Source organism: Choristoneura fumiferana, chromosome Z (assembly GCF_025370935.1).
Source record: "Choristoneura fumiferana chromosome Z, NRCan_CFum_1, whole genome shotgun sequence".
In the NCBI taxonomy this organism is placed as follows: domain Eukaryota; kingdom Metazoa; phylum Arthropoda; class Insecta; order Lepidoptera; family Tortricidae; genus Choristoneura; species Choristoneura fumiferana.
The window spans coordinates 15,896,888-15,924,242 of NC_133472.1; the positions used below are offsets into that span (position 1 = coordinate 15,896,888).

The following is a 27,355-nucleotide window of genomic DNA, read 5'->3' on the forward strand; positions in this document are numbered from 1 at the left end:
AGATCTATGATACAATAGTTTAATGTCAACTGCTCATCACCTTTTACGAAAAATTGCTTTTTCCGATGCAGAGATGTTCATTATTGAGGAGTCCTGCTGCTTCATCTCCCGTTCCATTTCACCATATGCATTACGATGAGCATAAATTGCATAGCAACTGTGTTAAAGTACTTAATTGAAATTCAACCCATGAAGTACTTGTTATTGAGTAGTTGCTCCGTTGGTCAAATGTGCTCTTCATCATCAGCTCCAGTTCGCCAAATAATGATTTTCAAAAGCAAATGCACAAGTTACTACTACTATATCGAAATTACCATAGGTGTCCCTACAATATTTGAAGAGTTCCCTTGATTTCCTTAGGATCCAATCATCAGATCTTGATTTGGTGCTTATGGGACCTAATTGAAAGCATTAGTAGACGAACGAAAAAATTGTTTTTTCAAATCGGTTCATAAACGACAGAGTTCTGAGGTAACAAACATAAATAAAACAATACAACCAAATTGATAACCTTCTTTTTTTGAAGTCGGTAAAAAAAAATGCGGAGAGCCAAAATTGGTGGATATCTCACTCAACAGGAGGTAGTCAAGGCAATAAAGGTCTCCTGTCTGAGGTTTATGTTACTTGAATGAAAGAGATCGGACATATTTTTTTTCAGTCATTTGAAGTTTTGGAAAATAAAGTGGTACAAAATGCTCTATCCATAATATGTCGATGTTTACTTCTAATATTGCCATTAATTTGGCCAGTTTAATAGCAGTTTTGACATTTTATTGATAGCTTGAAATATTACACACGATACCTAAATATGTTTAGGTTCTACGAGCCGCGCTGCGGGTGTTATAATTGGAGCGTCGGGGTCTGGACGCGTGGTTTCCGTGCCGGCGCCTTTCGTACCCGAAGACCTGGTCACGCAGGCGCAAGTGGTTCTGCAGGGGAAGAGTCGCAGTCTCATTGTTAGGGAATTACAAGTGAGTGAACATTTTGTTTTGCAGTTAATAGAATTTCACATTAATTTATACAGTGTTTTTTTATTTCCTTTAACTTTTAGTAAGGGAATATTCGGCAGATCAACTGAAGTTAATTTCTCCAAGACTAGTGGCCTACCTAACTCTTAGGGTCTGTTTCACCATCCACTGATTAGTGTTAACTGACGGTTAAATGTGATGCCATCTCTATGTGCTTTGTTCGAATAGACGGAGACGGCATCAAATTTAACCATCAGTTAACACTAATCAATGGATGGTGAAACAGCCCCTTAATGTTTAAAAGATAACCTCGAATTAAGTTATGCACAGTGAAACGGTATAAAAAAAGTGTTCACACGTATTTAGCAAAAGAAGATTAAAGAGTGAGTTTTTGACGTCTCTCGTATGTGTCACGAACGTCACTGGTCAAGATAGTCAATTTTATCCATGACTGAACTTATATCACATAATAAATAAATCATTTTTTTTTTTCATTTAGGTCATAAGCTATATATAATTTAATTACCAGGTAGTTTCTATCAATGAATTGAGCTGTCTGTCGTAGTTAACGGAATTCAAGAAAAACACTATGTATACAGGGCAGCCCATTTAGATCGGTCAGTCTATGGCCATTGGCCACCTATATTATAAAATCAAGATGAGAATACCATTCGAAAGTACCGCTAGCACAGCAGCACATACTCAATAAATATAATGATAAAGTTAATCTATGATATATTCATAGTTTGAGCGCAGACACTTCTAGATAATAGATTTACAAAGTATGCTCAATCATAATCGGTCACTATACTTGGTTTGGATAGGTATTTAACTAAATGTAAACAAACTTCAACTGCCAGAATTGGTACACACATTCAAGGATTTAATAGTTATTTATGTGGCTGGTGCATAATGAGAATTGAGAGGCATTAAAGTAGGAAAGTGGTTTTATGAAACGAGCCGAAGGCGAGTTTCATAATAAGATCACACGAGTGTTTTAATGCCTAATTATGTATAGCCGCATACATAACTTTATCTACATGCATATCATAAGTTTTCTATAATATGTTCAGATATGGCCTGTATTTTGACTTTGACTTTGACTTTGACTTTGCCTTTGACTTTGACTTGACTGACTGACTTTGAATAATAATTATTATCTACATACATGTATCCTCATTTCAGATAGTAACTGGTAGTTATCCCACCGAAAACTGGCTGATTATCTAACAAGTCGTCCACCTACCCATTGTGTCTCTGTCAACCTCGACACTGGCAGAATCATCAAAAAATTGATGGAGCCACTTTTTCTAAATTTGAATTGAATACATGCATGTCATAAGTTTTCTACAATATGTACAGATATGCATTGTTAAAAAAAGTATTACCGATACTTTAATGTAAACATTAAGATGCACTGTACTTTAATGTGAACATAAAGATGCACCCGCAGATACCAGGTTTCTTAATAAAGGCCATTTGATAGTCGTTTCTGAACATATAATAGGGAAGCTATGATATGCATGTAGATAAAACATTTTACTTATCTATCTATCATTGTAATACGAACTAGACTAGTGTATTTCTATACACTAAGTAAATGATTCATGGGGGAATTTCAATGTTTAAGACACCAATTGACGTTGTTTTGTTTACATTTCGTTAAATACCTATCCAAACCAAATATACGTATGTATTTATAATAACTCAATTCTTGTTGGATGCTGTGTTGTGTCACTTTTTTATATAAAAAATATTAAAGTATTTGACAAATTTGTCATTATTTTTGTAGTAATTTTCGTTTTATTGATTCGCTGTATTTATCAAAAATAAATTAATAAAAATATATTAATTGTAAAGGATTTAACAGTATCCCTATAATAACTTATTTAATTTAATAATATAATTTAAATATTAGTTAATAATACAAATTATATTTTTTCTTACCTTTTGAACATCTTTGTACTAAAATAAGTACATATTATATTATCATTTACCTACACACTACCATTGGCAATGTCATGTCATGTAATAATTCAAAAACGACATATAATATTTGCTCGATCGTATTCTAATCGCGATTTTGTATACACAACATTGAAATAGAAATAATGTAAATTTTTTGGCTCCAATATTGCCCGAGCTCGATTCCTGAACTGAGTAAGAGTTTTTTTTTATGTATGAGTGCAGTTTTTCTTTTCACTAAAATCGATCACATATAGTTCCTTAGTACAGATCTTTCTGTATCTTATATATTGCAGAGTTCCTCACTCTGTCTGACCCATCTATATAGGTTATCCTGTATATTTTCGAAGAAGTTATTCTACCTGGTTGTTATTGTTACTAAATTATTCAGCATGGACATAATGCAGTCGCATAAGGAGATTCATTTCGGAATTAGGTAGAGATAATAAGCTGGAAACTCGTATACAGCTTCATTTTGGTGTCCTTTTTAATATGGGTGCAAATCTGACAAGGGGGCGGATCCGCGTATTTTTGTTTGTCTTATTCGTGCTAAAACCAACTTAATTACAAGCATTAAAATGAGATTTGTGAAAAATTACGTATTGTGTCGTATTGTGATGCAGCGTACAAACCTGGACGTGAACTTGGCGGTGAACAACCTGTTGTCCCGCGACGACGAGGAGGGCGAGGAGCCGGAGAGCGGCGAGGGCGGCGACGGGTACGTGCCCGAGGACCTCATCTCGCTGCTGGACGGCGGCTTCCACGCGGCGCAGCAGGACAACTCCGTCATCATCGACGCCGACGCCATGTTCTCCGAGGACATCTTCGGGTACGCGGCCATCAGAAGGTACACCCGCCACGCTCTGCTCTCCTCTCTCTCCCCGCCTGACCTGCTTCTACTACACGTTAGATGCCGACACCTGCCGCACAACCCGTTCTAATGGCACGCTCTCATGCTTACGCCGTTCTATTGTTTAATCATTGGGTGACGTTGTTTTATTTTGTTTTTATTTCGCACTGTTTCACTTTTAATTTGTTTTTCTTAGATGCTTTTTGTGGCTTTCTCGTTAAAAAATGTGGTAAATAATGATGATTATGTAGTCGCAGTGGCGGTAATAACAGCGGGCGCGGTGGCGCCAACCGTGAGAGCAGCAGCTCGGGTCAGGAGCGCCCGTCTGAGTTCAGCCGGTGGCGCGATCGCCAGTACTTCGGCCCGCGCAGGTGGCTCGAGTCGGCTCTGCGTGACACATCTTGGGACAAGGACAACAGTAAGATTTTATGAGATACAATGAGAATTATTAAAATAAAATTGATTACAATTGTTTCTTGAACGTTTATCACACAGTCTTCTTGTCTTATTTTGTCGCTGGGTCTCAGCAGCCGACTGCTCCTCCTTAGCCATCTATACCTACTTATTTAGAGAAATTCGTGCATGTTCTCAAATAGTTTCCAATCATAGTTTTTTTTTCTTTTAGCTGAAAGCAAGAAGAAAGATTCGGCTATGGCCGCATCCCCGCTTTGGGTGTCCGAGGAACTGGAGTATTGGGACAGCAACATCAGATTTACGCACATTGCCGCTACTTACAGCGAGCTCGTCGCCATTTCCACCCAGGGACAGCTCCACCAGTGGCGTTGGGCTGACGCTCATCCGTACCAACGCACTGACGTAAGTATATTTATTTATTTATAATATTTCTCTTTGTCATGAAGGTGCCCGACCGAAAATTAATGTGATAATTAGGATTAATTTAGGATCATACTCAACTCTGATATTCTTTTTGAGTTTAAGTTGGCTTTCTCTTTCAAGTCTCTTGTAAAAAAAATTTAGCATAGCGAATTAATGTAGTGGTTTTGGGAAAATTCATTGGATATACATAAAATTATGTAAGTGAATGTTTTTAAATTATGTAAACATTATTATTAATAAAAAAACACGTCTTAAATGCTTTTACTGCCTGGCGAACAGTATTCCCGCTGCCGTGCTATTTAGAAATATTAAATAAATATTTTTATGTGTCATAATCAATATTCTAGTGATGTGGTGAATGAGACAACAAAAATACGTTTTGTTAGAAATTTCATTTATAATGCAAGTTTTTTTTGCATTGTCATCCAAACTATACATCTATACCAAATTTCAAGTCAAACCAATTACCAGAAGTGAATGAGATTCGACTTGCAAATATTTGATTTTAAGTAATAAATAAATATCATTTGACACCAATTGACCTAGTCCCAAACTAACAAAGCTTGTACATTGGTACTTGGCAACGGGTAAATATTATTACGTCCAGGACCCGAGAGCATATATTCGTATTATTCGTACAAATATCTTCCCCGACTGTGGATCGAACCCGGGAGCGATCGAGCTTCATAGTCAGATTCTCTAACCACTTGGCCATCCGATCGTCGAATATACTACACCTACATAATTATTTATTACTAGCTTTTACCCGCGGCTTCGCACGCGTAAACTTTTCGGTCTGGTAGTTGCAATTCAAATTTTCGGGATTTTACAAAATTCCCCTGGAAATTTTCAAAATTTATATCGTGGTCTTCATTGAGGTTGTGTTGTGAATGACTGTACAAAATTCAAGACCCTAAAACCCAGTGCTGAAATTTCAATTTTTTTCCCAAGCCAAATTCAAATTTAAAATTCAAATTCATTCATTCAGTAAATAGGCCGCAATGGGCACTTTTACACGTTATTTTTAAACTACCAGCGCTTTCGGAAAGACCATCATTGCCAAGAAGAATGCGCCGCAAGAAACTTGGCAGAACGTCATTTTTTCAAAATAAAATACTTAAAACTACAGTATACAGTTAAAGAAATAAATACAAAATAATAATAATAATAATATAGGGATGTATGGGGTCCCTTAGTTACAAAACTATCCCGTGGGAATATCGGGATAAAAAGTAGCGTATGTGTTATTCCAGACGTCCGGCTACCTACATACCAAATTTCATGCCTCTAAGCCCAGCGGTTGTTATTTCGACATTTTATCCCTAGGTATCCCGTGGGAATATCGTGTCAAAAAATCGTCTGTGTTTTTTTTTACCAAATTTCATGACTCTAAGCCCAGCGGTTATTATTTCGAGATTTTATCCCTATCCCTATAAAAAGTATCCTATGTTTTAATCCAGGTTATAAACTAACTTTTCGCCAAATTTCATCCAAATCCGGCCAGCCGTTTCAGCGTGAAAAAGTAACAAACATACTCACTCACTCACTCACTCACAAACTTTCACATTTATAATATTAGTAGGATGTACATACAAACCCTTGCACTTGCAGAGTACGTTGTCGGCACACTGGCATGCTATTGGAAGCGAATGAATTCAAAAACTTCTGTTTCCTACATTTTGATTTTTTCGGATTCATATCACTTATTTATAATATATATTATTATTATATTCAAAAAATTGGTCAATAATAATAAAAAAGCAATATACAATTGCAGCTTTGGTGATCCTTTGTGTTGACGTACTCACTAACTAAATTAGTACAAACTCAAGTCAAGCCCACTAAAGAAAGAAAAAAAAAACAGAAAATTAAGCATTTTCATTCAAGCAAAGATCTACTCTGGGTGTAATTGTTTTTCAATCAATGTCAAATTTCAATTTTCAGTCTCATCAATAAAAAAAAATATGAATCTATTTAATTTTATGTTTAGTTTTGATGTTGAATCCGTCATATTTCAGGCAGGTGTTGCCTTATTCAAGTTTATAACCCTGCAAAAAAAAAACAATTTATGAAAAGAGTAAACAAAGACGCCATTTATTCGACTGCAGACATTCAATGATGTGAAAACCTAGAACCTATTGCAAAATAGTTAATCTGTTCAGTAAATCGATTAATTTATTAATTGAATAGATCAAAATATTTTCGTCTATTTTATTATTTACAATACTTGATTTTATTCCAAAGACTATTTATTCAATTATAAAAGCAGTAACTATTTTTTCATTTTACGGAAACTAAATAAAAATCGCTTATACATCCGCGCATTAATCGATTTTTAAAATGTCAAATTTTCCACCATCTCTACGCTAGTCTATGCTACTATAGATTATACACATGTTTCAATCAAGAAATAACATCAGATTATGACGAAGATTTTTCAAATGTAAAATAAATATTGAAATCAAGTGAATTTTGGTGAAAACAGTGATTAGACATCTAGTTAAAAGACACGAATTATAGATAAATGTGTTATTGATTCGATCCAGTGAGTGTTTATACAAGAATTTTGATGAAATCGGTTTGTTTACACTTCTCATAAATTGGATCGAAATACAATATAGTCTTAAATGGAGATCGGCAAATGTTTCATTTTATTTGGTAAATGTTTCAAGTGTAAGGCATCAAAAACGTGACATCACTAGAAATTGTAAATTTCTGTGCAAAATCTTTGCAAGGAAAGACACAGTCGCGGAATGAAAAGGTAGACCACCTTAAGGTCTGTTTTTGCTTGCTCAGTATAACTGCTTTATCAACCGACTCTTCGCTAGAATGTAATTTTTGTCCAAATCATCGTCTGTCATAATTTTTTTCCCACTGAAACCTTACAGTTTTCTGAAACTTTTAAATGGTCATCCTATAGATAACTATAGGTTAGGTTTGTTTTATAACAATTCTGAATAATTATTGGATTCAGAGAAAAAAGAATTATGACAAATGATCTTTTTGACAAACATTACATTCGGTCTTCCAATTAATGTGCGAGCCGATATGGACCCATGACATTTTCCGTCATAAATAGTCATTACGTCATTCAAAACATGTGCTTGCAACGTCTAAACGAATTTATTTGAAAACTAGTCAACCTTAATTGCGCCACTGTACGGTCACGAGCGTTAATTTGGGACCCATTTCGTCAAAAAATCCTTTGAATTGTCATACAAAATGACAGATAGTCGATCTTAAGTGGATCCTAAATTAACGCTCGTGACTGTACTTGCCCAAACCTTTGCTAAAATAGCCTGGATTAATTTTATAACACTTTGTACTTCCGACATGAATATTAAGTTCAAGTCTGTTCAACAGATTGTCATCATTTCTTTTTTTCTTCATTATTAAATTTTGTGTTCGTCTATACTAATATTACAAAGAGGAAAGATTTGGATTTTCGGATGTTTGTTACGAATAAACTCAAAAACTACTGGATCGATTTCAAAAATTCTTACACTATTAGAAAGCTAAATTATCCTAAAGTGCCATAGGCTATATTTATTACCAGAGAAAAATAGAGTTCTGTACTAAAACTTAAATAAATCATTTCATATTCAAGACTGTTTCAATACTTGTAGATTACTTTTTGAATTATTCAAATCGGACATTCCATTCAAAATGAATTACGAATTTTAAAATATCTATCCAATCAAAAAATGCATGAGATTTAGTTTATAGTTTTTGGGAAAAGGAGCTGAAAAATATGTGTGAAGTGCCTTTGAGATCTTTTTACTGGACTGTCCAAAGTAAGGTTATTTTGAAAATTTTACCCTTGAAGCCGGGGCGGGGCGCTAGTTATTGATAAAATAATAATTACAAGCTAATTTATGATCATGCGATTTTATTATTATTTCGTGACTGCTGGGAAAATAAGCCCGTATCCCAAAATCAATAAACTACCATGATTATTTTACTTCATTTGTTTTAAGATTCAGTTTGCTTTGCTATTCAATTTCAGATACGAGCTTTTTTATGTGCTTTATTTCACTTAAGTTACAATTAACTTGTGAGAACATTATGATAAGGCGTCTACATCGAATGACAAATAAGTTTAATTTTTACTTTTTGTTACTAAAAAAGATCCGTAGTAATTTTAGTATTTTATTTATTTTTACAGTACCTGGGCGATAAAACTCGATAATAAGCGTTTTCCCAGAGATAACACCAAGCTAAATCGATTTGTCATCCCTGAAAACCCCCACATACCAAATTTCATTGAAATCGTTGGAGCCGTTTCCGAGATTCTGGTTATACAAGTATACAATAATTGCTCGTTTAAAGGTATTAGGGGGCGTTCAATACGTAACGCAATTTTTGGAGATTTTTTATGCAACACCTCTGGTATCCCACTAATATTATAAATGCGAAAGTTTGTAAGTCTCTTATTTGTTTGTGCCTACCTTATCACCATCACATCTAAACTGTTGAACCGATGAAGATGAAATTCGGTACATAGATAGCTTAGAGTCCCAGGGATGGACATAGGATAGTTTTTATCCAGGAAAATTGTAAATTGTATAAAATTGTCAGAACGGTTACAGTGACAAGGTACTAAAGTGTAAAAGATATTTTGACCTCGACTGTGTACAGGCGATTACATCTGAATCATGTATTTTTTTTCCGCGTTCAATAGTAGGTTCCGAACTAGTTATTTGAATGAGGCACTATGTTCTGTTTTCAAGGCGTCGGGGTTGGGCTGCGCGTTCCACCCGCGCTCCAACTGGCTGGGGCTCGCACTCGGCGAGCGCATCGTCAACATCGGCGCGGCCGGCATCCGCGTCTCCGTGCTCACTGACACCGGGAGGATTGCCACCTACCTCGATGAGTCCATTGGTAAATAAAACTACTTACTATGGATAAGTACAGAATAATGACAGAGATCACAGGAACAGTTCAAGTAGTTCCTACATTACCAGCGGATAGAATACACGAACTATGCCAAATTATTATTTACATACGTACATAAAATCACGCCTTTTTCCCAACGGGGTAGGCAGAGACTACGTCCTGCCATTTGCTACGATCCTGGCATACAACTCTCGCTTTCTCTACATTAATCAATCTTTTCGAGGACATTCTGAAGAAAGGTCCTGTCAGGAGTACTCAAAACCGACGTGCATGCAAATATTATTTGATATCTGCTGTATTGATTTATGCATAATACTATAGTCATCACATTGTAGGGTGAGAATTAATCCGTCTCAGAATAAGGCTGTCATCTTTTTTGTTGTGTTCTTAAACTACCGTAGTATTTCACGATAAAATGTAGATTTAGGAACTATCTACCATTCCTAGTTCAGTATGTTTTAAAATAGTTACTTTCTTAAAGTCTTTTACTGTTCTGAAACTTAATCAAATCTATGTTTTTTACAGCTCATGCCTTAGGTGCATCTCGCTTAGAACATCCTTTACAGACATTCTCGGAATTTGGCTCCGACAGGGCTATATCACTGCACGTCTGTTCACTGTATACTGTTGCTAGACTGGAATCTGGAGCACTTTATTGGTGGTGAGTAAAACTACATTTTAAGATGTAGGTAGTGGAATAATCTTCCTAATTAAGAGTTAAGATTTTGTTAAATTTAGCATTGAGCTATGAAAGTTGGGTAGGGTGAACTAGAACACAGAAAACTTCAATCACATGAGCGTGCTAGATCAGGTTCTTACTATACATGTAACGTTTGGACATAAATATGGAATAATAAACACTGCATCTGAAAATATTCGTTTTTAAAGTCAAATCCAGCTGTTCCACTTTCATTAATGAATATGTGATTTGCTGATGACGATAGTATTATTCTAGCGATCATTGTGAGCAAAATCATGTTGCTGGGGGGTATATTATATACGTGACTTGGTATTTTTTTCAAAATAAATATATATTTTATAGGAATGTTAAAGATAAAACCTTACTACAGATCTGAGTACATGATATACTATTGGCATTGTTTTCTTTAGCCTGTAGAATGAGTTATCACGGAAAATTCAATAGTTAATGCGGGCCCGCTATAAACGAATTCTTCTCAGACGAATTCATGGGCAACAGCTATACTTCGTTATTTTTAGCATTAGAAAAAGGGTAAACAACCTTGACGAGTCTTTTTATTCAAAAACGTTTCAAAGAAAATAGTAACTATTACTTATGATACCAAAACCATGTAAATGATCATATGTCCTTGCAAATTGTTACATATTTAATATTTGCTATGACTTATTTTTCAAAAAATTTTGAATAAGAAGACACGTCAAGATCGCTTACTTTTTTTCTAATGCAAAAAAAAAACTAAGTATATTGATAAATCTGATTTTTTCTTTGAAATTCCTTCATTTTTAAAGTTAATCCGGCAGTTATCTAAAAAGTGTTTGTGAATGAAACTACAACACAAGATAGTTAAGCAGTAACTAGGATAGTTAAGTATGTAGGTAAACTTTACTATGTCGATATATTAAATGCGAGCGCGGTGCGCAGGGGCGTATTGCCGCTGGGTCAGCGAGCGCGGTTGTGGGAGAAGCATCGCGCGCGCTCGCGCAAGCAGCGCGGCCACGCGTCCGCGGCCCCGCAGGACCTGCAGGCCGGACAAAGCGTCACTATGAAGAACGCCCCAATGTACCAGCCTGGGGCCGTCGGTAAGTTCACAACATTTTATTCACTTTTGTACTGAACAATCGACCACATTGCATTAGTTATTGCAGTAATTGCGTATTTTTTTGTGAAAGGACAGTGTGATATGTTTGATGCATACATCTTGAGGTTTGATGTAGTGATCAGTGATTTAATTGACTAGCATGGATCAACTCAGTTAAGCGTAATATTCAGAATGACCTTCTATTTTTAGGATTTAACATGTCGACGGGAGTGCCAAAAGTAGGCGTCCTACAGAATGCAGCTTGGAATCTGTCCGACACTTGCCGGTTCAAGTTGCTGCCTCCGCCGCAACCAGATCGGTCACTATCCGATAAGGACAAGCGAGATTTACAGGTGAGTCTTCGCAATCAAATCATCGAGTACTATACTCAACGCCGTATTTAGATTCCAAAAAAGTTACTAAAGATGGCCGAACATCACTGTCACAAGTGTCATTGTCATTGTGGCGTTCCAGATGTAACCAACCCATGCACATTAATAAAAAAATATTTTTATAATATTTTTTTTTTTAAGACCTTAAATGGGTCGGTACCGCAACAGAAAACTTAACAGGAAACAAAAACTGAAGAACGAAAATTACCACGAGTATAGAAAGCATTCGATCAATCCAAACGTCAGGCCATCTACGAAAAATAATAAGTCAGGAATTGTAACTGCGTTATAAAAATGGAAACTGTGTCCTGCGCTAAGGTGCGCATGCGTGTCATTTAATTTTGACTGAAATTAAAATAAATAAATATCATGGGACACTTGACAGCAATTGACCTAGTCCCAAACTAAGCAAAGCTTGTACTATGGACACTAGGCAACGGATAAACATACTTATATAGATAAATACATACTTAAATAAATACATATTAAACATCCAAGACCCGAGAACAAACATTCGTATTATTCATACAAATATCTGCACCGGCCGGGATTCGAACCCGGGACCTCAAGCTTCGTAGTCAGGTTCTCTAACCACTTAGCCATTCGTCGTCGTCGTCGTCGTTCGGTTATTTTGCAACTTTAGTGAGTTCACGTCAAATTTTCGCATTTTTGATTGTGAACAGCTCCTATTATCATGCCAACGTGTGTTATGAAGTGGTGCAGGAACGCAAAATTAAAATGTCCAAGGATCACTTTCCACTAGTAAGTAGTAAAATTAGATTTATATTAAAAAATGTTCAGATACATTATCAGTTGGAGTTGGTCAGTATCAAGTCTGTGGTCTATGGCTCACATAATGTAAATGACAGTTTTCTCACCCCTCTTCATACTATGTTTGGCTCAGGATGACTTTGTCCACAGTCCCATTTCGTCACCTTCTTAAATCGTCCACAGTGTTATATGTCGTTAGCCTACAATTCTTAAATCGTCACCTTCCTAACTCGTCCACTTTATGATATCGTCCATATCCCATTTTGTCTACATTCCTATTTCGACCACAGTGTCAACTCGTCCACTTTCTTTTATAGACCACAGTACTACTTGGACAGCAGTGCCAACTCTTCCACGTTTAGCAGTCGTTGTCTCACAGATATGGTCAATTTAAGCGCTTAAATAGCAAAATATCCCGAGAATAATTTGCAAAAAAGCCCCTTTTCAATAATCATTTATAGAGCATTTATATTAGTCTGGATAGTGAACGATGCAATAATATTGACGAGTTGGCACTGTGGTCTAAATTGGAATGTTGACGTGTTAGCACTGTAGTCGAAATAAGACTGTTGACGACTTGGTACTGTGGCCCACGTAAGAAAGCGGACAAGATAGGAAAGTAACGATGTGGGAATGTTAGCGAATCAGAATAGTAGACTGTATGAGAATGAGGACGATTTAAGAAGGTGGCAAAATGGGACTGTGGACGAAGTTTATATTTTTCACGATTTTTTATGTGAATAATATAAGATACAATAGTTTGTTTAATGTCAACTGTTCATCACCTTTTCCGAAAGATTGCTTTTTCCGATGCAGCGACGTTCATTATTCAAGAGTCCTGGTGCTTCACCACCCGTTCCATTTCACCATGTGCATTACGAGGAGCATAAATTGCTTAGGAACTGTGTTAAAATAATTGAAATTAAACCCGTGAAATACTTGTTATTGAGTAGTACCTAACTCCGGTGGTCAACTGTGGTCTTCACTTATCTTTATCATTAGTTCCACTACATCAAATGATGATGTTTAAGAGAAAATGCACGAGTTACTACTAAATATATCCAAATTACCATAGGTGTCCATCTGTAGTAACTCGTCTATTTGTAACCTTGAAATTAATTCGTATTTGATTCATAAGTCGTTTTGGTTTTAGGTATGGCCACTTTTTGTGTGGAATTTGTTCAGAGTTACGTTTCCTGACTATTATTTGTTCGTAGCAGGCCATACTACGAAGTGCAAAATTCGAACTTCGTAACTTGCCATCCCGCTGAGGCTTAAGTCATTTAATACGAGAGTCAAGAGAGACAATACCAATATTACCAATACGATACGAACTTTGATTTTCGAATTTCGTGGTAGTCCCTCAATGAATAGTATATAGTATATACGCAAATTATGAGATTAATATAGTATCCAAATGTTGTTTAAACCTGAAGTATTACCACTGCAGCACTGTAATATGAACTTTTCTTCTTCTAAACAGTTTCAACCATATATCTGTTGGTGAAATTAATTATTATTATTATTGTTAGCCTATTCTGTCCCACTGCTGAGCAAAGGCCTCCCCCCAATACTGGTGAAATTAATATTAACATTAAATTATTTATTTATGCAGTTGCATTTAATTTTAGCTTTACAATTATATAAATAATTTACTTATGTAAGTACATTATCTAGAAAAGTTAGAACTTACCGAATGCAAAACTTTTTCATTGTATTGGCAACACATGAGTAGTTTTTTTGGAATCTGTATACGGCGTTGAGTACAGTTCCATTGAAGCATACCTACCAAAAAATCGATAAGCGTACTGTTTAATCTAAACATATTTGTGTTTTCGTTGATATACAACGAAAGTAATTCTTTATGTTAATTTGATATAGTACACGATGAAACACTAAATTCCTAAATGGTTGTTTACACAGAACCAGTCCCCGCTCACAGTATCTTCAGTGAAAGCGTCATCATCTAGCAGTTCTAGTAAGGACACAGGCAAGGACAGTAACAAGGATATGGCGGACCGACTCGACATGCCGCCGCCGCCCAGTCCCGCCTCGTCTACTTGCAGTGACACTAGCACCTCCCACAGTAAGTAATAGTTATACAAAACATCTTTTTTCTTTCTTTCTGAATATACAGGTTTTCATAGACGCCTATTCTCACATTCAATGTGGTTAGTTTACTTAAAGATGCTTATTACAGAACGTGCTAAACGCGTGACCGTCCGTGGAGAGGAGGGTTCATCGAATGATGGTTCCAAACGCGACGAGGAGGAATGGCCGCTCAAGGAGGTCGTATTTCTTGAGGACGTCAAAAGTGTGCCGCTTGGACGCGTCCTAAAGGTTGACGGCGCCTATGCTGCTGTTCGCTTCCCGACCATTGGCAAAGATGGCAAGGTAACTAACTCTTCCTTTTTTTTCAAAATTCTCTTTTCTATTGTTGATCTTGAGCTTCCTAATATAAAACAACTAATACATACATTGGATACCATAGGAGGTTGTTCCATCTACGCCTGAAGATTGGACGGCTTTACTGCAAGATTGTCGGTTGGTCCGCAAAGATGACTTAGTTGCTGCGAAGTGGGGATCGTGTGGCACAGTGGGCCCCCGCGGCCCGGATTGTCTGCAGCGTTCACCGAGAAAAATTGCACTTCCAGCTGACGTCCAAGTTATTTCGATTGCCGTAAGTATTACTTTTTAACCCTTAAGCAGGTTCAACTGAAGTAGCCCCAGAATTTAAAAATCAATTACAGCGCCCATTCTCATTCATAATGGACTGTTATACATATAATGTACATATTATGTATACCAGTCCATTAAACCCCATTTAGACCATTCAAGAACTTGCATACAAGTTGCATTAGGTACATCGCATACTATTGACGAACAATGAATTACTCATAAGTTTATTAAACAAATACCGCAAAGTAGTGAAACTTGCATGCAAGTTCTTGAATGGTCTAAAAGGGGCTTTACCATATCGCTTTTACCCGCGCAATAGTGTCACGGTAATTAAAGTGAGTGCACAGATGAATGAGAATGTACATTGGCGTGAATTGGGTCCATTCCAGGGTAGGCAGTTGGTAGTTTCCGCCGCGGCAGCGCGCCACCATCGCTAGCGCTGCCTACCCTGCTGCCTACTCAATAGTTTTTGAATAAATTGAAATTTCATGAAATGTATCATGTTGATACAAATTTCAATATGTGGTTAATAAATCACCTCTACCTTGTGATAAGGGTTAATTTATATATCATTTTTCCCATTTCGAACTTTGCCGTAATTTTCAGTCCTCGTTGCTTCGGTATCAAGTTTCAATGAGTCCTCAGCATTCATAATGATTGTAAGAGTTTGTTTGAGATATGTATTACTTGTGTGTTGGTGTCAGGTGGACGGACGCGGAGTGCACGCGGTCGTGCGGCGGCCGGGCGGCGCGCTCGCGTACGCCGTGTACGCGGTGGGTGCCACGCGCGCGCTCACGGACAGCGCCTTCCCCACCGACCACCAGGCGCTGCTCGGACACTCCAACGGGCAGGCCATACAGCTCACCACTGCCGCGGAGGTACGTTTGCCAACTAGCCGACAGCGTGCCGTGAACGCTTGACCACTACCGTTACTTGCTCAGCTGCTGGCGGTGTTGGATGACTACCCTCATTGCATGCTGACTAGCCTTTACATTACCCCAGCTTCGCTCACCTCATAGGAAATTAAATGAATTTTAAAAAGGTACAAACTCATTCCCATTATTTCAGGGGCACTTTTACTATTTTTCTGTGGTAGCGCATTAACTACAGTTTTAAAAACCTACAACAGACAGATTTCAATTCTTTTTTTTCTTTTTTTTTTCGATATCTTCAATGTCAGTATCATCGGCTATTTTATTATCATTTGCTGAAATGAGTGTTGCGTTTGTGATGTAGGGTAGCGAGCCAGTGGTGATGATGTTGGACGGCAACGGCGCGCTGTACCCGATCGGGCGCGACTGCGTGGGCATGGTGCGCGAGCCGCCGCCGCTGAACCTGCCGCCGGCGCGCGCGCTCGCCGCGCACGCGCTGCCGCTGCACCCGCACGGCGCCCACCACACGCACCACACCGCGCTCAAGTCACAGGTAAGGGAGCCAAGGGCGAATGATAATCTTGTAGACTTGTGACGACACACTTTCACGGTCCATTTCAAATTGATGCGCGGAAAAAAGGAAATAATTAAATTCAAAAGTCGTTCATGAGTGACTTCGTATGAGTCTGATTCGCGCTTGGCCGATTTCCAGGTGGCTGTGACTGTGACTACAATCTTTTTTGAGGGCTGGATCCGTGCCTAAAGGCAGCCAGACTTATTTTAACTTAGCACGCTAATGTGAGCTCCTATTTAGCTGAACTTGGACTGACGTTAAGGGAGAACAGCAAACTGATGGATTCTTTATATTACCATCGTTTTGGAAAGTCTACATCACGCCTGGCTGCGAGGAAACGAAGAAACTCAGTCAGGCTGTAGGTCATGCATAATACAGGCCCTCTAACACCGTGGGTGTATTGGCGAACATACGGCCTAGAAGCAGCCGCAACGCGATCAATTGAATTTTCTTAAAAAATGTCGCGTGCAAAGAGTCGCTAAATATAATGTAGACAATGGAAAAAAAAACCGCGGTTCTGTTTGATAGTTCACACTGCTAATACAAAAACTAGGATAATAAATGCTTTGTACATACGCAACGCATTGTCCCCTCTTCATTGTTGCTGGTAAAAGTGCTTGTACGCAATTTACTGTTGCGAATAAGACAGAGGGCGCTCCGCTCACACTAGAAACCCCAATGACTCCCATAGCTTAGCCGGGGGTGACTGGGCGTTTCTGTTTACGAAATAGTCACTCTCAGTACCAGTACGTTTATTGGTTTATAAAAACACCCACATTTTTTTTTATTCGACTGGATGGCAAACGAGCAAGTGGGTCTCCTGATGGTAAGAGATCAGCACCGCCCATAAACATCTGCAACACCAGGGGTATTGCAGATGCGTTGCCAACCTAGAGGCCTAAGATGGGATACCTCAAGTGCCAGTAATTTCACCGGCTGTCTTACTCTCCACGCCGAAACACAACAGTGCAAGCACTGCTGTTTCACGACAGGATTAGCGAGCAAGATGGTGGTAGCAATCCGGGCGGACCTTGCACAAGGTCCTACCACCTGCGAATGCACATGGGTGTACTTTTAGAAATACTCTTTTTCTGCCAGTAAAATAATTACATGTTACGATTTTTTAGGTGGCGCTTATAATTTTGGTGCCCGAGCCGCAGTTAATGATGCCACGTGTGTTACGCTGTGATCTTGATGGGATTCGTCAACTTCTGCACCAGTTGGAATCAGACGTCACCAGTAAGTCATTGACTGAAAAATAATTACTTCTTTAAGCCGAGCGCAAAAACGCACGGCCGCCGTGATATTAAATGTGAACAAAAATAGTGTAGACATTAAATACACCAAGAATCACTAAAGTTATGCTCCAACATTATTCATTGCGGAGTGAATGCTACTGACTAGAGTTTTGTAATATGTATATCGTTTTTTACTTTTTCTAGAGCAACAAGTTCTATCCATACTGCAAGAACGTTGCGATGGCAACAGGAACATACTACATGCCTGCGTACACATGTGTGCGCCGACATCGAATAAAGAACCTGATATCGGTATGTATTTAGTCTCATCATAAACGTTTCTAAATAAATAAATCTAATATTCCATAGTTTAATAAATATAAAGTATTATGCCTTCTTGGTTGAAAATGTGACCTTCTGCCGAAAACTGAGAAAACGTGATTTAATCGTATTTATCTCATTTATTTACCAACATGTGCATATCTATCGGGTTCATGGACATTCCGCTTTTTTTTTGTTGAATAGTGGAAAATGCTACCACTTTGCCTAACCTGGCCGTGGCTACCGGCGGGAGCAGCTCTAGCGCCGAAGAAACTGTACCGGCGCTTTCATGGCCGCCAGAGACCTTTGAAGCCTCTGGCGACGAGGACAGCCTCATGGGGCTAACTAGTAACGGGTGAGTGACTCTCATTACAGCGCAGTTATGGCCAATATTCATTTATAGTACTGTAAATAAAAGCAATGTAATAGGACTTTCATTTACAGAAAAATGCAAGGTGGTAGCAATAACGGCGGAGGCATAGTCAGCGCTGACCCGGCCGAGCGGCGCGGCAACGCACTCTCAGCGTTGAGGGCCATGTGCGAGAGCCCTGCCCTGCAGCCCTATCTCATGCAACTGCTGTCTGCAACGTAAGTGATGATTGGCATTTAGGTGGTAGAGTGTGTATCATCGTATCCTGGTGTAGCTGATCAAAGTATTGTGACAGCGACGGCATGGGGCAGACGCCCCTGATGGCGGCGGTGGCGGAGCGCGCGTACCGCGCGGCGGTGGTGCTGCTGGACGCGATCCGTGCGGGCTGCGAGGGCGAGGGCGAGGCGCAGGACGCGCAGCGCGCGGCCGCCATCTTCCCGCCCAACGCCCACCCCGACCACTCGCCGCTGCTCGTGCTCTGCTGCAACGACACCTGCAGCTTCACCTGGACGGGACAGGAACATATCAACCAGGTACGAACTGGGCTTATACATACAAATCTTTCAAAGGGTTCCTTACCTGAAAAGGTAAACGGAACTCTTGGATGATCGCTCGTAAATCTTTCTTCTAATGCTGGTACGTGATGCATTTGTGCTATAAATGTATACATTATTACTATGTTGCGTTGGCGCGTCGTGGCCAGAGACAGACGATTTACATCACGAACATAAAATAGTCTTATAGTATGTACGTCATGTTTAACGTCAGTCTATATTCATGACGCGCCAACTCAACGTGATAATACTGTAAAACAATTTTATTTTCTTCTCAGGACATTTTTGAATGTAAAACATGTGGACTGACCGGATCTCTATGCTGCTGCACGGAGTGCGCCAAGGTAATGTTCTACCGCAACCTTCGGCGTTGCACAGCTTTAAGTTTGGTTATGGGTCTCCACTATCTAAATCTGGTGTTGGAAGGCGATGCTTTGCGAGTAGATTTAACTAATACATAAGTAATAATAGTAGTAGCGCCGGCAAGGACGTAATGAAAAATTTAAAAATAAATTAGTATGTAGTTCGATAAACTCCGCATGCGTGTGAATTCTGTGGCTGATGCCAGTGGTAACTCAGTATAACACCACTTGCATATGAAGGATATGTACCTAGTCAAAATACATTTAGAAAGTTTGTAAAACTTTTTATACCTAATTTCAGTGTGGCCTCAATCTTGCTTTATGCACGTTCAAAACACTTTGTGACTTTAGTTAGAGAAACAGGTCTGATGTGGTCATGATCATCACTACATCACGAACGGCGTGTTTAAATTCCTGTATTCTTGCCTAAGACAGGACTGCGATAAGCATGCAAGATCAGCTCTTAAGCATCACCATAACTAATAAACAAATAAGTAGCTCCAATGCCAAAAAAACTTGCAGGCGTTTACTTTTGTTTTTCAGTTTTTTTCTTTAACTTGTGACAGGTTTAACAAAAACATTTCAATCTAAATTAATTGGAGAAAAAATTATAAAATAGTAGGACTTACTGGTGATATGAGATCCCGTCTGCCTTTCTGGCGTTTCGGGTATTATTAACGCACTTTTTTATCACGCAAGACGGCATTTTTTACTATATTTTTCCTTGAGAATCTCCTGTCACGGGCATTAACAAACTAAAGTGCGTCCGTTTACCAAATCGCGATTCGCGATTGTGAACTGCTATGATGCGCCGTTTTACTGTTATGAAACATGCAGTCTATTGATAGATGTCGATGGTCGAACGATTTGTTCCACAAAAATGCTTGTATTTTCCGATTAAAAAAAGAAGTAGGTGGTAGCGTAATGCCATACTTCTCCGGTGTGACTTACAGCCCGCCATACCGATGCGAATACATTAATAAAAAAAAAACAATCAACCATTTGTTCCAGGCTAATTTTTGCACAGCTAATCATCGTCGAGTAGCCTTTCACGGAAATCACCTTGCCATACTTTTCCGACGATTCCCAGTGGCCGCCATACCGCCGCAAAGGAATATTTTTTTTTGCAAAACGATTTGTACCAGCCTTATTTTTTTTTAACAATCTGAGACGAAAGATATATCATCTCCAAATAGTGTTATAAGACTCTCAAAAGGTGATAATTTTCAATTTTCCTTTTTTAATATAATATTTATGTCCCATAGATGATAGAAGTATTATGTACTTACTGGTTTATATATAACAAAAACTGCATATTATTATACAAAATATTACTCGAAATTAAATAAAAGTTTAATAATTAAATTAAGTAAAGAGGACCGGGAGACGAGCTGACGGTAGGCCTCCATTTAATTGGAGCGACGACCTGGTTAAGATCGCGGGATCGCGGTGGATGTGGAAAGCACAAAACCGGTCTGAGTAGAGAGCCTTGGGGAGGCCTATATCCAGCAGTGGACGCCTTTCGGCTGACTTGATGATTATGAAATAAAAGTTTTATCCATCTTACGCTTTCGTGACCATATCCGCCCTTTACTTATTATTATTATGAATTTATAAAGCTCGTCACAGAAAAGACTTACTTACGGGCGGTAAGTTAAAACACGTAGTATTTTATTTCAGGCTTTACGATGAAGCATAATTAATAGTGACAATTTATCTTCCTTTATCAAAATTGTAGTGATAATATCACTATCACAAACCATGATATTCAAGTTAAATATTACTTGTATAATTAAGATATGGGGAAGAACAGGACAACGTTTGCAATGGTCGCAACACAGAGTTGTCTCGGATGTGTAAACATCAAGATTCTCAGTTCTCAGGTATGGGGTGTCGTTCTACTTTCTAAAAAAAGGACCGTGTCCGTGATAACTGCGTACGATGATTGTTAAATTTGTGTCACTAAAAAAAAAGTACGGTGACGATAACTTGAATAAAAGTCTTACAAAATTCCGTATTGGCTGTGGGCCCAGGTCAGTTATCCTAAGAACAGGCAGTGTCTTGGCCATGACTCACTGCAACAGTAGAAAATAAAAAAAACTTTAAAATTTAGTAGGTAGTGTTATACTTACAGGTTGGCTAGGGATGTAATTTAGATCATTTTATGCTAACTTACTGTAGTTCAATTTAAAGTTATTTTTTTCGTTAATAATCTTATAGTAAGTTAAGTTAAAATAGATGGGCCAACAAACGTAGCCTCTTGTCCAATAGTTTAACAGTTGCTGTAGCCGAAATCGGCCCAGAATTCCGTTAACGAGTAAGGTGCAAGATTCAGAATGATCGCTGCTAATAATTAATAATTATCAGAGTGTTTCGATTATAGGTATATTATGAAACTCTTCATAATTTAATATTATAAAGAAAATTGACGTCTCTGTATTTATTTTAGAACGTAACCAAACCTTTACTATTAAAACTAAGGCGGACAGGACAAGGATTGTTTATTTGTTATTCATTCGTATTGTTGCTTTTGTCACTGCACTCACAATTAATTGTTTGCACATTTACAAACATATTTGCAACTAAGCCGCAAATGCTGCCTACCAAAACTCATAATGCTTTTTCATATGTATTTGTTCATCCAGTGTAATCAAGTATTGCAACTCAATCATCAATATTACTAATTTAAGATTTTTATGTAAGGCTCCATTAAGTCATTACATTATTTTTGTTTGGTCAAGGATATTCATTATGACTGGTCTTCTTCAGTAAGCTCCAAATGGACGTACTAGCAAGATATTCAGCATGTTTCTTCAATAGATTTTTTACAGGAAGTCATTAAGGGAATCTTATGAATTTAAGAATTCATGGAAGGTGCCTAATTTATCAGAACTTAGAAAACTACTAAAATAATAACCCTGTTATTCATAAACGCTTAATTTTATTTACATTGTAACGCAAACCTGTATTCCATGTTATATTAATGAACACAAGCTTTTACGAGAAAATTGGTGAAATTTGTTTATTGGTATTAACTTTGCAAATCAGCGTATTATATAAAAGAAGTTTATAACCGTTTATGAATACGGGGTAAGTATTTATCATTTGTTAGTTGCAACGTAGTTCACATAATGACCTGTGCAAATCGATAACTTTTTGAAAGGCGTATAGATTGTTTGTGTATGCCAAAGGCATTATTGATATAACCTGGGCCTGGATTTTATCCTTTTTTCCATTTGGCAGTTTTATTGGCAATTTTTGGAAATCGCGGATAATTCTTGTATGCTAAAATGCACATTCGTATGTCTGTTTGGATCAGATTCCTGTTTGCACTTGTAAAATCATTAATTGGAATGAAAGTTTGTCAAAAATTATTTACTGCCTACTCATCTTAATCATCAAATTGACTGGGTAAGCTATTCCATAGCATTGTCGTAATGATTTCTAACGTGCACAGAGCTAAACAAAGAGTTGAAAGTATAGCCTTGAAGTTTTGCCCTGGGATTTATAACAGATACAATTATTTAAGATTGATTATTTTCACAGGTTTGCCACAAAGGCCACGATTGCAAGCTAAAGCGGACCTCGCCTACGGCGTATTGCGACTGTTGGGAGAAGTGTCGCTGCAAGGCGCTTGTTGGCGGCAACTGGGCAGCTCGTTGCGATTTGCTTATTCGGCTCGCCAAGGATACTCAGCTTGCAACACACTTCAATTCAAGGTCAGCGTTAATGATATTAAAGCACATTGAAACCTACGCATTACCTTTTTTTCACGTTCCATGTTTGAATCAAAAAACGAAAACCTAAAAGACTCACTTGTGTATTTGTCTAGTTGCACAATTTTGCACAGAATATACACTTGGTTAAATTGAAATTTGATACACGTACAAAAAATATGACTGGTAGGTAGGTACTGATCCCATTCAGCAGGGGTAATGTTTAGTTGTAAGTGTTTCTCATTGGTCTAAAGTCGTTTAGGTTTTTCTAAGATGTGTTTTAGATTCATCTAACCTGTGTTATTTTCAGGGGCGAATCGATCCTGTTATTCCTCGTCCAAACGGTCGGGCGTCAAGCGGTCGAACAGCGACAGTTCAGGGCCGGCGGCGGGCGCGGCCGCGGCCCGCGCAAACAGCCCGGCTCGGACGCCGAGGTCGATGCGCCAGACCACGATTTGGAACCACCAAGATTTGCACGACGTGCCCTATTGTTCTTACTGAGTAAGTGCTAATGTATACAATCCTATTAACATTATAAATTCGAAAGTTTGTGAATGCGTGCATGCATTACGTGAATCTGTGCTAAAAATGTAAAAAAATTAAAACATTATAATGTGTATGATGCTTAAATTTATAATTATTTTACATTATTTATTAACTGAAGGAAGTTTCATTTAATTACACTTTGAATTACTTTTTCACGAGTTGCTTTGTTTGTGTTAGGTGATTGGGCAGCGGTAGAAGCGGCCGTATCATGCGGGGCCGGGGGTAGCACCAGCGAAAGTGACAGCCGCCCTGGCAGCCCTGCGCCGCACCAGTCGGGCACTACATTACTTGACAAATTCACACATGCACTAATCGTCAAGTGCACCAATGAAGTAAGTCAACGATTTATGAAACTGGCTCTGTCATGCGTTGGGCCAGGACGGGCGCGCTTCGCATTTTAAGTATGAAGCTACAAGTACCAGGCGGCATCGTCTGAACGGACTAATTTCAAAAGGCTTCCGCGCGCCCTTCGGGGCGCAAAACTGTCAGCCTGTTGTCAGTTGCTTAATCGCGTGATAAAAAACGACTTGAAAAAAAATGTCTTCGTATTGAAACAATTCACGTATTTGTATTCATCCGCTTACTGCCTACAGTTAGTTATTAACAAGTCTGAAGTGCACAAGTCAGTGACATATTTGTTTTTCAGATGCTGGACACTCTTTTGAACACATTAATTAGAGAGCAACAAAATGACACCATCCCCGGACGGCCAGAAAGGGCACGCGAAGTTGCGCGGAGATTTGTACGCTCCGTCGCTCGGATATTTGTAATATTCAGTGTTGAAATGGCACCTGGCGCCGCTAAAAAGAAAGGGTAAGTTAACTCGTGTATTTCGACTGAATTGCTTTTGCAGTTATGTAATAGGCTAGTGTCCTTAAAAAATCTAACTAGTCCGTCAGTTAGATTATCTATCACAACATATAATGATTTATTGAATCACAATGAAATAAAATAATTTCTTTGCTCGCCCAAAAAATAAACAAAAAAAGCAAAGAAATTCTTTTAGTTCATTAAATAGAATAATATTTTTTTACTCAGGAAACTACCCAATTGACCCGTCTATAAATACGTTTTTCACCGAGTGCAGATGGAAAATACAATCGTAGTCTTGTCCACAGACCTCTATCGATAACATCTTCCTTAGTCCGCTGCCGACGCGTGTTCGCTGCATTAGTTGCACTCGCCGTGGAAGAGCTAGTTGAAGCGGCTGACGCACTGCTGGCCCCCGTGCGTTTAGGCGTCGTGCGTCCTACGGCTCCTTTTCCACTGGCGACCACTTTCGTGGACCTCGTGAACGGAAGCGAAGATCTGTTTGGAGTTGAGCCACTTTCCACTGCTGCCACTCGTCTTGCGCATTCAAGAAGGTACGTCAATTTTTATATTTTATTTGTCATAAAAATCTCTTTATTCAAATAGATTTAGATGCCAATTCATTTATTGATCCACTACACTTAATATAAAAAAATGACCATAGTAAACATGTCGCTCGTTTCGACATTTTAGATTGTGCAGAATTTTGACTTGTATTCAGAATTTATTAATTTTACATCGGTTTTTTTTTTTAAACAATCTTGAATTTGGGTGCTGCCAGATGTAAAAAAATAATTAAAAAGTGATGTTTACAGTTCTTATTCTTAATTGTGCTTCTTATTCTTAACTATTTGACTTCTGATAAATAAGGATTACACTTTGTCACACACGTGGTCAGCTTAAAAAATGTTCGTTTAATAGATTTTTTAAAAATGGTAAATATTAGAAAAAAGCACAAAGTAAGCTAGTATAACTACCCAAACTAACTTGAAACGCGAGCTGTATCAGAATAGATTTAATGCATTTAGTTTAGAGCTTTTAAAATCTTCGATTTCAGTTATTTTATCCACAAAGTAAAACGGCAAGTACTAACAGGAATCGCGCATCAAATGTTCCGGATTAATTTGTGTATTAAAAATAGTACGATGGATGCGTCAACCTTAATAAAGACCGAATTAGGCCGGGTGATTGATTTCTTATCCCCAAAACATACATTGTGCTATAACAGGGTAAGACACTGCTAGAAGGAGTAAATTAGTGTTGGGGTATTCCTGGACATTCACTGTTCAAAAATTTCTTGTTTAATTTTCAGTCTATACTAAATATTTTAATTGAAATCTTCCATCTTGCATTTTATTCTTGTAGCATTTTAATTTCTTATTTTGTTTTAGTTTCCATATCCTGTTATTAATTCTCTTCAATATTCACCTGGTCTTCATTCTTCAAACATTTTTTAATTTTTCTGCACTTCATGTGTTCTTGATGTTTGTTTTTGGTAGCTCGATGGTGCATTCTGTGTACAGGATCGCTATAATAGTCTTACTCTAGTCTCATTTATCGCTAGCGAGGAAATGGTCGCGATGAGAGACCTGATTATGTAAACTAAAATAATCAAATTTGACAATATAACCCACCGCGAAGGTGATGCGTTATTGCACTCTTTTTTTTCTCGGATAAGTTCATCTTCGTGTGTGTGTTGACGAATGATCCTAATAGGTACTCCTACCATATGACCTCAGTGCTGGTAAATCACTACCCTAAAATGCAAAAGTACTGCTTTGGTCGTTGTATCAGCTCGGCCTTGGCTTACTGGGAATCGTTACACCAGCGTTTCTCAGGGGTGCCGCGAGGTCGACTCATTTTGCATAAAATGCATAACGCTTCTGTAACGCGCATTGCCTTGTTTAGAGAGTCCAATGCAGCGCCGGGTCGTGGTACAGCTGCCGGTGGCACTTCGATGGGCAGTTCAACGTTAGTTGCGGACAGATCGTCGACCCCGGTGGCGACCGAGTATGCGGATGAAGTTGCAGGCGAAGCTCTAGGCGGCGATGACGACGCCTCCGAGACCGACGAGCCCATTTCTGCGGCTCCCGTGCCGCCCGCCGATAACCAACACCATGATGACCCTATGGGTGATAGGTAAACGCGACGTTCTCACAACGACGACGCTTGGGCTTTGCACAATGTTATACAGTTCTATTTTTGCTGTATATTATTTAGGTATTTTTTTTGTTTCTGCTTGCTTCTTTGTGTTCTACAATAGTATTAACTCGCTAATTCAGTAGAGCATGACTTCCTCATCGGTAATCGACAAGCGAGTGAAACGCTACTACTAAATAACTCTTGTAGTCCTGTGACAAAATAATATGGTTGTGTTTTTTATGTTTACTTTAGGTTTATTTGTTAGGATTGCTGTATTCTGATTTTATTTAAATGAATCATATTTTTTCAGGGGTCAAGATCAACACGTAGTGGTAGAAAATGGTACCGAACGCGTGGAGGGTGGGGAAAGTGAGAGTGAATTGGACTTGCTGGCTGAAGCGGAAACTGAAAGCGATTCCGATGACCAGGACAACACTGACACTGCCCAGAGGAGTGTCCAGGCCGGAACAACTCAAGGATCAGATGCAGGTAAAACTTTAAACCAAAATTATCAGTAAGTTGCCAAATGGTTATATTTACCCGGTGCCATTAAGATTGAGCAATTAAATATTAAAGTATAATTACCTTAACAAATCGTCCTATTTAAACATAAGAATTTGATCAAGTCACCTTAAAATCAACTTCTGTGTTTTATCTATACAATTTATTTTTCTTGCGGAATGAATTCAACAAGCTGTAACATCATGTAGCTTT

At 38.4% G+C, this 27,355-nt stretch overlaps 1 protein-coding gene across 1 annotated transcript in view; it reads left to right on the top strand.

The window, feature by feature from the left end:
* The window catches only part of hyd (E3 ubiquitin-protein ligase hyd), a 56,766-nt gene that overhangs the window by 7,920 nt on the left and 21,491 nt on the right, over positions 1-27,355 (top strand). The window contains 26 exon segments of the mRNA XM_074089495.1: positions 817-971; positions 3,557-3,780; positions 4,035-4,201; positions 4,409-4,599; positions 9,351-9,501; positions 10,042-10,177; positions 11,138-11,295; positions 11,505-11,647; positions 14,381-14,543; positions 14,658-14,851; positions 14,949-15,137; positions 15,841-16,014; positions 16,373-16,561; positions 17,710-17,821; positions 18,025-18,132; positions 18,346-18,496; positions 18,586-18,729; positions 18,807-19,044; positions 19,344-19,409; positions 22,974-23,146; positions 23,454-23,644; positions 23,867-24,021; positions 24,336-24,502; positions 24,808-25,053; positions 26,408-26,638; positions 26,952-27,130. Coding sequence (XP_073945596.1) covers positions 817-971; positions 3,557-3,780; positions 4,035-4,201; positions 4,409-4,599; positions 9,351-9,501; positions 10,042-10,177; positions 11,138-11,295; positions 11,505-11,647; positions 14,381-14,543; positions 14,658-14,851; positions 14,949-15,137; positions 15,841-16,014; positions 16,373-16,561; positions 17,710-17,821; positions 18,025-18,132; positions 18,346-18,496; positions 18,586-18,729; positions 18,807-19,044; positions 19,344-19,409; positions 22,974-23,146; positions 23,454-23,644; positions 23,867-24,021; positions 24,336-24,502; positions 24,808-25,053; positions 26,408-26,638; positions 26,952-27,130 — 4,395 coding nt within the window.